Source organism: Taeniopygia guttata, chromosome 1A (genome assembly GCF_048771995.1).
Source record: "Taeniopygia guttata chromosome 1A, bTaeGut7.mat, whole genome shotgun sequence".
NCBI classification, from domain to species: domain Eukaryota; kingdom Metazoa; phylum Chordata; class Aves; order Passeriformes; family Estrildidae; genus Taeniopygia; species Taeniopygia guttata.
The window spans coordinates 71,776,419-71,788,844 of record NC_133025.1 but is presented as its reverse complement, the minus strand read 5'-3'; the positions used below and the strand labels follow the sequence as shown (position 1 = coordinate 71,788,844).

General features: G+C 39.5%; 1 protein-coding gene across 5 annotated transcripts in view; it reads right to left on the bottom strand.

The window, feature by feature from the left end:
- Positions 1-12,426, bottom strand: part of LRP6 (LDL receptor related protein 6) — a 244,183-nt gene that overhangs the window by 194,359 nt on the left and 37,398 nt on the right. For all 5 annotated transcript variants that reach the window (XM_072923934.1, XM_072923935.1, XM_072923932.1 and 2 more), the window contains exon 3: positions 7,974-8,171. In XM_072923934.1, coding sequence (XP_072780035.1) covers positions 7,974-8,167 — 194 coding nt within the window. In that variant the 5' untranslated portion in view covers positions 8,168-8,171. The remainder of the gene's footprint in view (positions 1-7,973; positions 8,172-12,426) is intronic.

Here is a 12,426-nt window from a genome sequence, read left to right as displayed (position 1 = left end):
CTTCCCTGCACCAGGCATATAATCACATAAATTTGCCTTAAAAATCTGGATGGTGATTGACATTTAAAAGGCCACCATCTCTGTTGAGTTGGCTAGGAAGGAAATGTGTAAAGGGATAGCAGAGAAGGAAGGTGAGGAGAGAAATAGAAAGAGAAAACAAGCAGTTTCCACAGAAATTAAATTCAATCTGTGTTGAATATCATGATTTCCCAAATACAACTATTTATCATGACAGTAATCAGAGATGTCATTACAATAAATATTTGCTATGGTAGAGTTTTCTACTGTCTGGAGAAAATATAGATCTGATTTAAATATATTCACCTTTGTTCTATTCTTATTCTGGTAAAGAGTCCTGTGAAACACTTTGTGAAGATAAAGGAAGCAAACAATAAACAAGTTAAAGCAGGAATTACAAAAGGAGCTACCAAACTCTGAAATAGAATAGATACATGAAATTTCATAGACAGTCTATCCAGTTTTATATAAACAATGACAAAAAAGCTTTTGCTTCAGGATAATATTAAATAAAAATTAACAGCAAAATGACTAAAAAAAAACCCCGTTAAATTAATGTCCTTTATTTTAACCAGGATTTCCTCAGTCTACCTTTATTTCTTTTTCAACTAACTAGGACTCAAAGCTATATTATAGCTATGAAATTTAGTAATTCAGATCACCAAAAGAAAGCCAGCAATAATCAAGATAATTTAAATTTTAAATATAATAAGAATTCCTATTTCCCCCCTAGAATATTAAGAGATGTTTTATATCCAAGCATAACTGCATTTCTCCATAAAAGTAAACAAGTAAACAGTATGCATGAACCAACTGCCTTTTATTCTTGCTGCATTACAGTCTTCTAGTCTCAAGACCTGATCAGAACACCTGTAGAAAACCTGGGGTATTCTATATGTTCTGGCCTGTATGTCTCTAAACCATTAACACTCCAGCTTCACAGCAGCAGAACTCTTTTCAGGTGACCCTGAGGCTGCCTGTGATCAGTCTCCAGGGCAGGGTGGAAACATTTTTGACATTTATGTTTCACTCCATTTCTCCAGTGTCCCTATGGAGCATCCCATACCTATTACCATCTCCCAACCTATCAGAAAGAGGGGGAAAAAATCTGCTTTTGGTGCTCATCATATTAAAGAAAGCATATAAGAGGTTTGTATGAAGCAAATTAAAATATTTTAAACAAAACCTTATTTGCCATCTACAGAATGCTTCATGCTTTGAGTATTAACAAAATTGCAGGAATTTCACATCTTCAGCTTGTGACAACTGGAAATATTACCAAGTGGCCAAAGCACTCAGAGCATTAATCAGCCATGACATGTCAAATCCAACCTGCAATGAAAATCTGAAAAAGTCACTCAGAAGTCAAATCATGGTTGAGAAAAAAAGTCATTCTGTGAGTCATTTTTCAGGTAAACAGATGTTCTGAAGATCCATTTTTGTTTTCAGAAGTACCTTGGGGAAGAACCAATAAATTCAACCCAGCTCTATATCCAAATAATCTAATTAATTCTGTTTATGTAGGATTCTCCAGCAGTTTTAATTAGGGCATTATTTGGCTTCTGCAAATTGGCCTATGATGGTGCGGTATTGAAACAGGCTTCTCACCACTGACTGGTTCTTCTTCATTGCTTGAAGGTGTTAAGCAATTTTATCACACAGAAATATACAGAAAGGTATAAACAGAACATGAGATTTTATACCTTGTACATGTCATTTACTGTACACATCATAGGCATATAAGGAAAAAATCCTCTTCTAAATGCAGGGATACAGTATTTTTAGTGATTCAACATATCTGCAACTAATCATCTGGCAGACAGACATGAGCTGATGCTTGAAAAGAAGAACTAGAAAAATCAACGCTCAAGTGCAAACTTAAGACATTCACCTCTTGCAAGAGCTTCCCAGCTTTCTGATAGCTGCTGAAAATATGTTCCCTCACAGTGGCCTCAAAAAACATCTCATTAGCACAAACACTTCCTGGGGGACCTTGTAAGTGCATTTCCCTTTAGCCAGTAACATGTTAACTTATTAATTAGAACTGCTGCTGCAGGGTACAGGAAGGGGAAATTAATTCAAGAACTGCTTTAGCAGGCCAACCTATCTTGGGGACTCTACTCACAGGAGAGCTGTCTGCATTTCAGTTTTGCTTAATAAGTCCCACAAAAAGCAACTGCTCCCTCTGATAAGAGCAGGGCAAGAGCTGCAAAAAAACCAAAACCACCTCTTCTATGTATCAATTTTCTCTGTAATTATTGCATTCTGACATGAAAAACTGTTCATTCTTTTCACCCACTGGCAAATCAAGGGCATTAGTCATCAAGTTCTTTGCTCTTATCTTTATTCCAATGAGCCCAACACTGGAGCAGCTAGGGCTAGTAAATCCCAGGGCTAGCAGGTAATGAACCATAATCATCCCTGTCAATTTTGCTACAGAGGTTTTCTCAAAAATTTATGACTCTACCACATATTTAACTGAGTACTACTGCCAGAGCTGTCATACTAAATACTGCTATAGTGGCTCACTGTGACTCCAGTCCTACTGGAAAAGGTGACAAAAACTCCACCAAATCCCAGTAATCAAGGCTTATAATTTATTTCTCTCTCTACATAATCCTCCCAACAGCCTATTGTACTCTTTCACTTTCCACACCCCTGCAAACAAGTAAAGGATTCATGTTCGTCACGCACCTGGGATGGGGCAGTCCTGGATGCATGGACAGACTGGGAATGAGGAATGAGAGGCTGGAAAGCAGTGCCAGGGAAAGGGACCTGGGGGTCCCAGTCAACGGCCAGTTGGACATGAGGCTGCAGTGTCCTGGAGCCAGGAGGAACATCCCTGTTCTGGGGACATCAGGCACAACTGGGCCAGAGAGGGATTGTCCCGCTCTGCTCTGGGACAGCCTCACCTCAAATATTGTGTGAAGTTTTGGGTGCCACAATATCAGAGAGACATTAAACTATTAGAGAGTGTCCAAAGGAGAGCACGAGGATGGTGAAGGGCCTTGAGGGGAAGCCGTGTGAGGGCACTCGGTCTGTCCAGCTGGAGGAGACTGAGGGCAGACAGCGCAGTCACAGCTTCTCCTGAGGGGAGGTGGAGGGGCAGGCACTGAGCTCTGCTCTCTGGGACCAGGGACAGGACCCGAGGGAACGGCTGGAGCTGGGTCAGGGGAGTGTCAGACTGGTAACAGGGAAAGGTTCTTCCCCCAGAGGGTGTCAGGCACTGCCCAGGCTCCCCAGGGAACGGTCATGGCCCCAAGGCTGCCAGAGCTCCGGGAGCCTTTGGACAGCGCTCTCAGGGATGCACAGGATGGGATTGTCGGGGTGGCTGTGCAGGGCCAGAGGCTGGACTTGATAATCCTTGTGGGTCCCTCCCAACTCAGGATATTCCATGATTCAGGTCAAAGTACTTCTCTGAGATATAAATCTTAAAAGTTTTAATTCTTGTTTAGTGTCAGGTGTAGAGAGCTAATATTCAAAATATAAGAATAAAAGAACAAAAAAGTTTTGTATTTCTTACAGATTGAGAAATGCATCATGAATTTCTAGAGAGAACGTCTTCCAAATTTTCAATCTCTGAGGTCTGAACTTGAATACTATAATAGTGGCAGTGACACCAATTAAAATATTTCCTATTTACACTGCATTTTTTCATTTTCCAAGCCACAAAGTCAGTTTTCTCTGAACTGTTTGAAACTTTTTTTGATAGGATGTTAGTTCCTACCAAATATTTCTCCCAAAGCAATTAAAACTTATGCCATCCTACTTTACATGAATCTTTTACAATTACTTACCTGCTACAGACTCTTTCCCACCTTCTGCCATTGCAACAGTAAAAAACTTGACAGATTAAATCTTTATTCACCTGCTTCCTTTCTAAGTCACCAAAATTATCCAAATCTAGAAGACCTAATTTTTATGAAGATATACGTCTTTCAGCAATCCATTTGCCTTTTTCATTTCACTAGGGCCAACTTCCAGAAGCATATATTTTCCCAGACATGCTGGCATTAGATAAGGCATCAGAAAAACTAGTATCACTTTGCAAGGATAAAAGAATCTGTTCTGATCAAGAAAAATTTAGAAACAAAAAACCTCATACCACCTAAGTATAAATATAAAGCAGCAATTTAGAAAAATGGTCTAAATAGCAAGAAAAAAAATCACCAGAACTGGGAGTTTCTAAATAAACCAAAGAATCTGCTTTAAGTTAGATTAGGCATTAGAAAATGATCTTGTTCTCCCCCACACTTAAATCTTAAGGAAAAAACCTTAACTGATAGCCTTCTTGAGAGGTGGTGGTGGATAACTGTAGGTGGGGTGCAGTAGTCTGTTATTTGCAGTTTGTTCTTCTGTAGTATGTTTTAATATTCCTTGTTATAAATTTGTAATGGTTCGTTCTATGTACCCCATTTGGCTTCCCTAATGGCTCAGTCCTGACTTGTTTTCCACAGTTTTTCCTGCCAAAATGTATGTCAATCCACATGTCAATCCACCTGTATATCTCCCTTGTTCCCTTGTCTTACCCCTGTCTGTCAAAGATAGCACACCCTTTTGGTTCTGGAGTGTTCCCTGTCTTTCACCCCTTCCTTGAAGCAGAATTGGGTTGTGAGGTTTGCACCCTCCCCATGTTGGCTTCTACTGGGGAGCCCTTACCCTGCACCCCTGCCCTAATGCCCTCCTATTGCTCAAAGGTTGTGTCCTCCCCGTGTTCCCCCTACCCTTTAAAAGTAGTCCTTTCATCTTCAGATTTGTCACTTGCTCTGCCCCCCTTCAAGACTAAATCCTTGGAGACTCAGACAAGTGTCCTTCCCTCATTCCTGTGCTTCGTTTTCCCCGTGCTCTGTGCCTCTGCTGCGCTCCCCACCCGCAGTGAGTCTCGGCAGAGACTCGGGGGCAGCCACTGGTGTGTCTGTCCTGCGGCCACTGGTGTGTCTGTCCTGCGGCCACTCGTGTGTCTGTCCTGCGGCCACTGGTGTGTCTGTCCTGCGGCCACTCGTGTGTCTGTCCTGCGGCCACTGGTGTGTCTGTCCTGCAGCCACTCGTGTGTCTGTCCTGCGGCCACTGGTGTGTCTGTCCTGCGGCCACTGGTGTGTCTGTCCTGCGGCCACTCGTGTGTCTGTCCTGCGGCCACTGGTGTGTCTGTCCTGCGGCCACTCGTGTGTCTGTCCTGCGGCCACTGGTGTGTCTGTCCTGCGGCCACTCGTGTGTCTGTCCTGCGGCCACTGGTGTGTCTGTCCTGCGGCCACTGGTGTGTCTGTCCTGCGGCCACTCGTGTGTCTGTCCTGCGGCCACTCGTGTCTCTGCCCTCTGGCCCCTCACGTCTCTGCCCTCCGGCCACAAGCGGGACAGCCGGCTGGCGAACCTCAATCCCGTGGCTGCTGAGAGCCAGACACAGCGGAGTTTTTTTTTTTGAGGGGCTGGATATGGCTAGGAAAAAAGACTAAAGGCTTTGTGGGTTTTGGGTGGTTCAGTGGGGTGATTCTTTCCGCTGAAAGGGAAAATCTAAAAGGCTTTTCTTTGGCTGCAGAATTAAAAACTGTGTTTTCTTCCCTAGTATTAGTGAATCAGTTACTGGAAAAGATGAACAAAATAATAAAATATGAATTACAGCTGTAAAATATCACATTGAAAAAGCTGAATTTGTTGGATAGCCAAAAGACAGTATCTACACAAAAAATCAAATCAAAATCAAACCAAACCAAAAAAACAACACTTTGGACAGTACCAGAAGATCTTTTTTCTTAATAACAGGCAGAGGCTAAGAGGTCACAGCAGAAAAAAAACACCCCATAAAATCCCACTGTGGAACAGCCTAACTTCTGCAGTTCTTTTTTTTCCCCTTATGATTTAATTGCAAAGAATAAAAAATGAAACCAAAATGCCTAGATACAGATGTTGACTGCTTTTTGAATCTTTAGAACATTCTCACATGCCTAGGGAAAAACAGGTGCTGTTAGAATTGGTTTGTGCCTCTGAGTGCTTAAGGGAAGTCAAATGTGCTTTCCTTTCTAGGAATGACTTCCCATTCTGCCCCTCAACTAGTATAATATATTAGCATACTGCCACAACATATTTCTGATACTGAAATGCATGAACTTGAAAAAGAAACTTAACCTAAAGCATTTGACTGTTTATGGCTGTGTAAGAAAGAATTAGTAGATCTAAAAATCTAAATTATTTGTCTATACAGGTCTTTATTACAGGCTTAAATAATTTCAGAGAATTTACTGTGGAATGAGCTAACTGCTGGGACTCAAGTGTTTCCAATTCTGCACCATGAGGCAGCTGTTGGACGCAGCTGTGTACACACAGACAAGACTGGTCAGCACAAGAAAATTCAGCACCTCGTAAGTCTCATCCCCCAGGTTAATCAATGGCAGACCAGGGAATAAACACCATGAAAATAAAAGCAGAACACCAAACACAAGTATATTTACACCACTGTGCAGCAGATCACCAGCAAGAGAGAAACTGCAAAGAGGTCAGTAGCAAAACAAGATCAAAAAAGCAGAAATGCCAGCCAGAAACACTGAAGTATCTCTGGAACAAGAAAGGCTGGAGACACCAGATAAAATTAAAAATACTCAAATTCTAATGTATATGATAATTTCTATCCTTTGCTCTCCATTACTTGAAAACTTATGTGACAGTCTTCTTTTTTGAAAGAATCTCTATGAAATATTTCTGTCTTTTTGGTACTAAGTTTTCTTTCTTGTGACACAAACAGCAAATGAAGGACTACTTCAAAATAGATATCCACAATCCATGTTTTGAATTAACCAAGCTAGTCATAATACTTATATCCAAAGACACAAATTTAAAACTGCATCCAACTACAGGCACTTTCCATGAACAAACACCATTACAAACATACTGCATGTGATCACTTAAAAGGCAGAACTTAGGAGAAAAGTGATGTAACCTTTCAAACCAGGATTACAAAGACATTGTGGATTTCAAAATAAGTATCATAAGAAGACAGTGGGCATGTTTCATGCATATGGTCTTACTTACCAGTCCACACAAAAGAATTATCTTATCAATAGAATTAATTTCTTTATGTCAAATTAACATTTGTGCTGAAAGGTGGGCAAGTTCCTCAGATGTCAGAACAAAGAGCATACAAAAGGATATTTCATGCCCATCTAAACTAGCTGAAAAAATCACAAAAATTTGCAAAGAAAAACTCCACAAAAAATCATCTCTCCATATGACACAGTGGGCACAAGCTGTGATTTATTCATGTGTGCAAGCAGTACTTGTCAAACTCATCTAACAAAGAGAGTCATCGCCCAAATTAAAGATAAACATATATACACAAAGTACCAGTTATACCCTTAATTAAGAAGTAGCCATGACTGGATCAAAAAGAATCACTTCATTGCTATAAATCTGTTCAAGGAGAACAGATTTTTAGTTAGTCATAGAGAGCTATGTCATTTTAACATAGCTCTCCTGTAAAGACTAATTCAAAAAACTAGTGAAAAATTGGTGGTTTTCATTAGTGAAAAACTAATATTTTTCACTAATTTCCCAGCCCCTAGGATTAATAATACTGAAATATTAATATAGGATGATACATTTTCTCATACTATCTACTGCATTTATAAATACCACAGCAACACTGTACAGAAGACCTACTGAAAGAGACAATTTTGCTATATAGTCTTACACTATTAAGAGAAGTATTTGAGGATTTTTTAATGGAACTGGTTCTGAGAAAAGTCTCTGGGAGAGTTACAGATTACCCTGAAGAGGATACTTCCTTCCACTTCACAGGGCTGGAAAGGTGAGGATGGTGAAGGATAAAAGTTTCTGACAGCACTGCTTTGCTTAAAATTTTGTGAGTGCTAACATGACAATTCGCTGAAACAGAGATTATAATATTGCTTAGGCAGCATCTTCTAAGAAAATACCCACATTACGCCCATAAACCAAAAACTTTTTACCTATGACTTCCATCCAGATTTGATTTGTGGATGAAATTCAGTTTCGCATCTGCCCAATAGAGCTTCTGTTCCTCATAATCCAATGTCAGTCCGTTTGGCCAATATATGTCTGTGTTAACAATAATGGAGCGGCTTGAACCATCCATCCCAGCTCGTTCTATCTTTGGCGCTTCTCCCCAGTCTGTCCAGTACATGAACCTACAATTATTTGAAAAAAGACAAAAAAAGAAAGCAATCATGTATAAATCTACAACTTTCAGTAAAGAGAAAGGCACTCTCTGTTCTGCAGAGACAGTATCTGTGGAGCTCTGCTCTACTGGGTAAGGGGCACATACCCTGTGAAACAAAGCAAAGTTACTTTCCAAAAGCTGAAGAAAAACAATTTAAGACAAACCCACAGTGCTATATTAGGTTATACGTCAATATGCTTCTTTCTTTCCTTGGGTCAACTGAGAAAGTTGGAGATACTAAACAGATCTCAACAACCATCTCAAAATTCATCATTAAACAGCAAAGGCAGATATTACAAATTGTCATAAAAGTACAACAGCTGATCTGACATAATATATGTCAGAATTTAGGTGGCCACAGAAGAAGGTATGCAGACTTAAAGCAGACATAGTTGCATGTGATGCAGTGAAGTGGTTTTGTTGGAAGATCAATTAATGTCCTTTTATTTCCAGAGAAATTCCAAGACAAGCAGGTAAGTCAAGTGGTTTAGAAGTACAGCTTGCACCCAGTAACTGAGAAAAAATACTCAGTAAAATCTTTCAAGTCTGGACAAGAAAGTTTTAAAATATGTAACATGCATCAATTTTTAAACATTATTTAACAAGTAGTGGGGAGAGGGAAACTACTCAGTTGCAATTAAGATTGAGGCAAAGCAAGGGAAATCACTTTATTTTGGCTGGAGACTAGCAGGGGGTAAGAATATTTGTGCTTTTTCTGCAGGTGGTAGAAAATGGATTTACTTCTGTGGGTTGTTGACAGAAAGCATAGCTAAACTGAAGTAACACAGAATATAAACAGATCAGCCAAAGTGTGTCCCTGGTGGGTTTGCTCTGTTTTGTTGTTGCAGGTGGAACAGACTACTGTCCTAAATTGCTTCTCATAACATCTGCCAGCATTACCTGCTTGTATCTCTGCTCCATAGCCTAGGTCAGTCAAAACAATCCAGATTAGGAAAAACCTGAAGCCTTTAATCAAACTCAGATCATCACACAACCACAACAGGTCAGTATATGGTAGCCACATGTGAAGAGGCCTAGCCACTCATCCTCTAAAGAAAAACAAATGTGCAACACGGTTAATAAATACTTGCAGATGAAGTTATTCTTGGCAAGAATTTATTCTTACTCTGACTCTTATTTTTATTTTTATTATTTTAAAGAGTCAGGAAATTCCATGTCGTATCTTCCCCCTTAATTAATGTCTACAGCATGTTTGTTTTAATGTGCAGCAAAATCTGTGGACGGAAATGCAGCTGATTAACACAAATACTGTCCTATTTGATCCCAAGTGAGTCATTCTTCATGGAGCAACACGTTTATCTTAACACAGAGCACAAAAATATCTGAAGAGAACATGTGAGATTTCTGTAGGCATAAACAAGTGCCTCAAATAAACTGGCTTTTCGTCAGGAAGAAGGACAAACCCCAAATAATTTTCAGACAGGTAGCACAGGAGGAAGGCACCTGGTCAAGCTATGCAATAAGAAAATCACACTTGAAAAAATAAATGTTAAAAAAAAGTCAGGCAGCATTTCACCAGTGATCACATGAGAAAGAAATGAGAAAAATAGAGATTTACTTTTAACTTCTTTAAGACAGCCCCGCTTTGCCCCAGCTGTCAAGTCTTAGACTTACAAATCAAGGTTAATAGGTTCCAAGGCTCTGACCAGCCTGCTGGACCGATGTTTTTGGGCTGAAGCAGCTCATTAATTGCTGTACAGCCTCATATTCTTCCCTGTCTCATTCTCACCTTTCATGCATGCTGTAATTACTCAAGCAAAAACAGGCAAAGTAAGATAAGTAAAGGTTTCCCAGACATCACAAAACCAGCCCTATTTCATTTGTCAAGAGGAAGACACACACACACACACACACACACAGAACTGGCTTTAAGATTCAGTAATATTTCCAATCAGCTCCAGTGACCTCTGTGCACTTTCTTCAGCAGTTTGTGTTTTTTCACTATCATGTTTGTTTTCCTCCACCTTACTTGAAAGTCTGTAGGTTTTAATGTCTCCACTAAAAATCTCCGGAACCAGCCATGCTCTAGCTGATGACAGCCATGCAGACAAGGTAAGGGCCATTCTCCCTCTTCCCCATTCATTTCCTCTTCAAACACATTTAGTTATTTCAATTAAAAAAAAAAATTAAAACTTTAAAAAAAAATTTAATAAGTCACCACCCAAGCCCATGGGATAGAGCAAAGTATTAAGAGAAAAGTAATGTCTTGTGCTAAATCATCTAATTATACCTTGCAATACAATTAAAATCCAGGAATCTAGATTTTAATTTTACCAGCAGAGTCTGGAAATCTAAATAAAATCTAAAAGAAGAAGAAAAACAACAACAAAGTGGATTTGTTTTTATATGTGCTTGTAACTTTCAGTATAACAGAGTCATGCCTCCCTCCAAAGAGTTAAGGAACATCAAGTATTTGATATACACTTACAGAAGAGATGAAGGTTCTTACATTTAAATAAAAAATATTAGTTGGTGTTTTGTTTGACTGTGGCTGAAAATGTTGGTTTATCTTAAAGTTTATCCCATCATTAAAAATTATAAACCCAAATAGAGAAACAGTTTTGATAGTTCTTCTCTACAAACTGTCTTCTATGCCTCTTTATAAAGCTAGCATTTTTTATTTATTGCGTTCTGGTGCATAAGGTGAATCCAGGCAATAAAACTTCCTTCTAAAAGGCCTCAGAAATCACTTTGCACTGTATAGTTCTGACTTCACAATTTGCCTCAAATAGAAGGTTTTGCCATAGGAGAACAAAAACCCAATGAAACAAAAGGGATGAAACAGCATGTCACAGTTCATCCTGCATGATGAACAAATCTAATAAGTAACAGAGCTTCTCTCCAAAAAGCCCATAAAGTCTAGGCACTCTCATAGCAAAATATCCCCCATTCAGAGAAGGAAGCTCGCAGACTACCAATGCCAAGATGACTTGCTATAATTTAGCAGTGATTCCCGACAGCAAGCAGAGAAGGAGAGAAATTTATTGCCAGCGCCCATCAGCTTTGCAACTTTATTATCCACAAATGTTCACTGTCCTGAATGTTACTCAGCTGCTTAATTAGGGCAGCTAATTATTTGGTGAGGTCCTTCACAGTGAAGGCCCCAACTCTGCAATTTGCTTGGTTCAGGCCCTAAGAACTTCTGAGCTCTACAGGGAGCTGCCAAACTTCAGAGCTTGCAGCAGCCCCGGTGGAGCTCATCAGCTCTGCAGTGGACCCTGTGAAACACAGCCTGCTCCAGCTCCAGCACTAACAGGACTGGCACTCCTGTTACCAATAAATACAAAGTTTTTGTATTTTGTATTTATAAAAAATACAAGGCACTGGAGTAGTTCAAGAAAACTAAGCACAATAAGTATGTTTGGTTATTGAAAATAGCTCTTAACTTGAGAAGAAATGTTCAGGAGTTTACAAAAAGACAGTTGAATCAAGTGACCCTCCAGGTAGCTGAACAGAGACTCCTTCTGAAGTAGATTCACAAAGGGAGGAAAACTGCAATCCAGAAGCACACAGCAGTATTGAAAGACACAGAAAACTGATGTTCAAATAAGGGGACTAAAAGTATGTCAGGAAGGTTTTAATAACAAGTTTCCCAACCAACAGCAAAAGTCAGAAGATATTTTTGGTCTTCCAGGAAGAGCAAAAAATGTACATACAAATTAAATATGGAAATAATTCTTCATAAATGAGAGGAAGAACTATCCTTTGTGGATACAATAAAGATAAACATGAGAGAAAACATGTTTTTGGCTAGCTGAGAACTGTACTCTTTTACAATAGTTTGACTCTGTAAATAAGTATATTAGTTGATCAAGTAATTAGCTGAATGTAATTTTCAGAGCTGCTTTACAATATTATGTTAATATTCAGTGAAGTCAACACCATTTTCTGTGCAAATCTGCAGCCTTTTGTTTGCCTCCACACTACTCTTGTACATATTAAGAGCAGCTATGTGAGGAATGGATCTAAATTAAGCAGGGAACTGTTAACACCCTAACACACTGAATCTTTTACTTTTTACCTTTGTTTTGGGTTCAGAAGCCAAAGGGTTCCAAACAGAGCTGCATTTTCCCATTTCAGGTAGGCATGGCTGGTTCTGAACCACCTGCTTTAAGCATTGCTATGTACACTGGACAAAATCAAATCAAAATTTCTTACACTGAAAACCAAGCCTTTTTTATTTCACTCTTCTGCAAGGCATC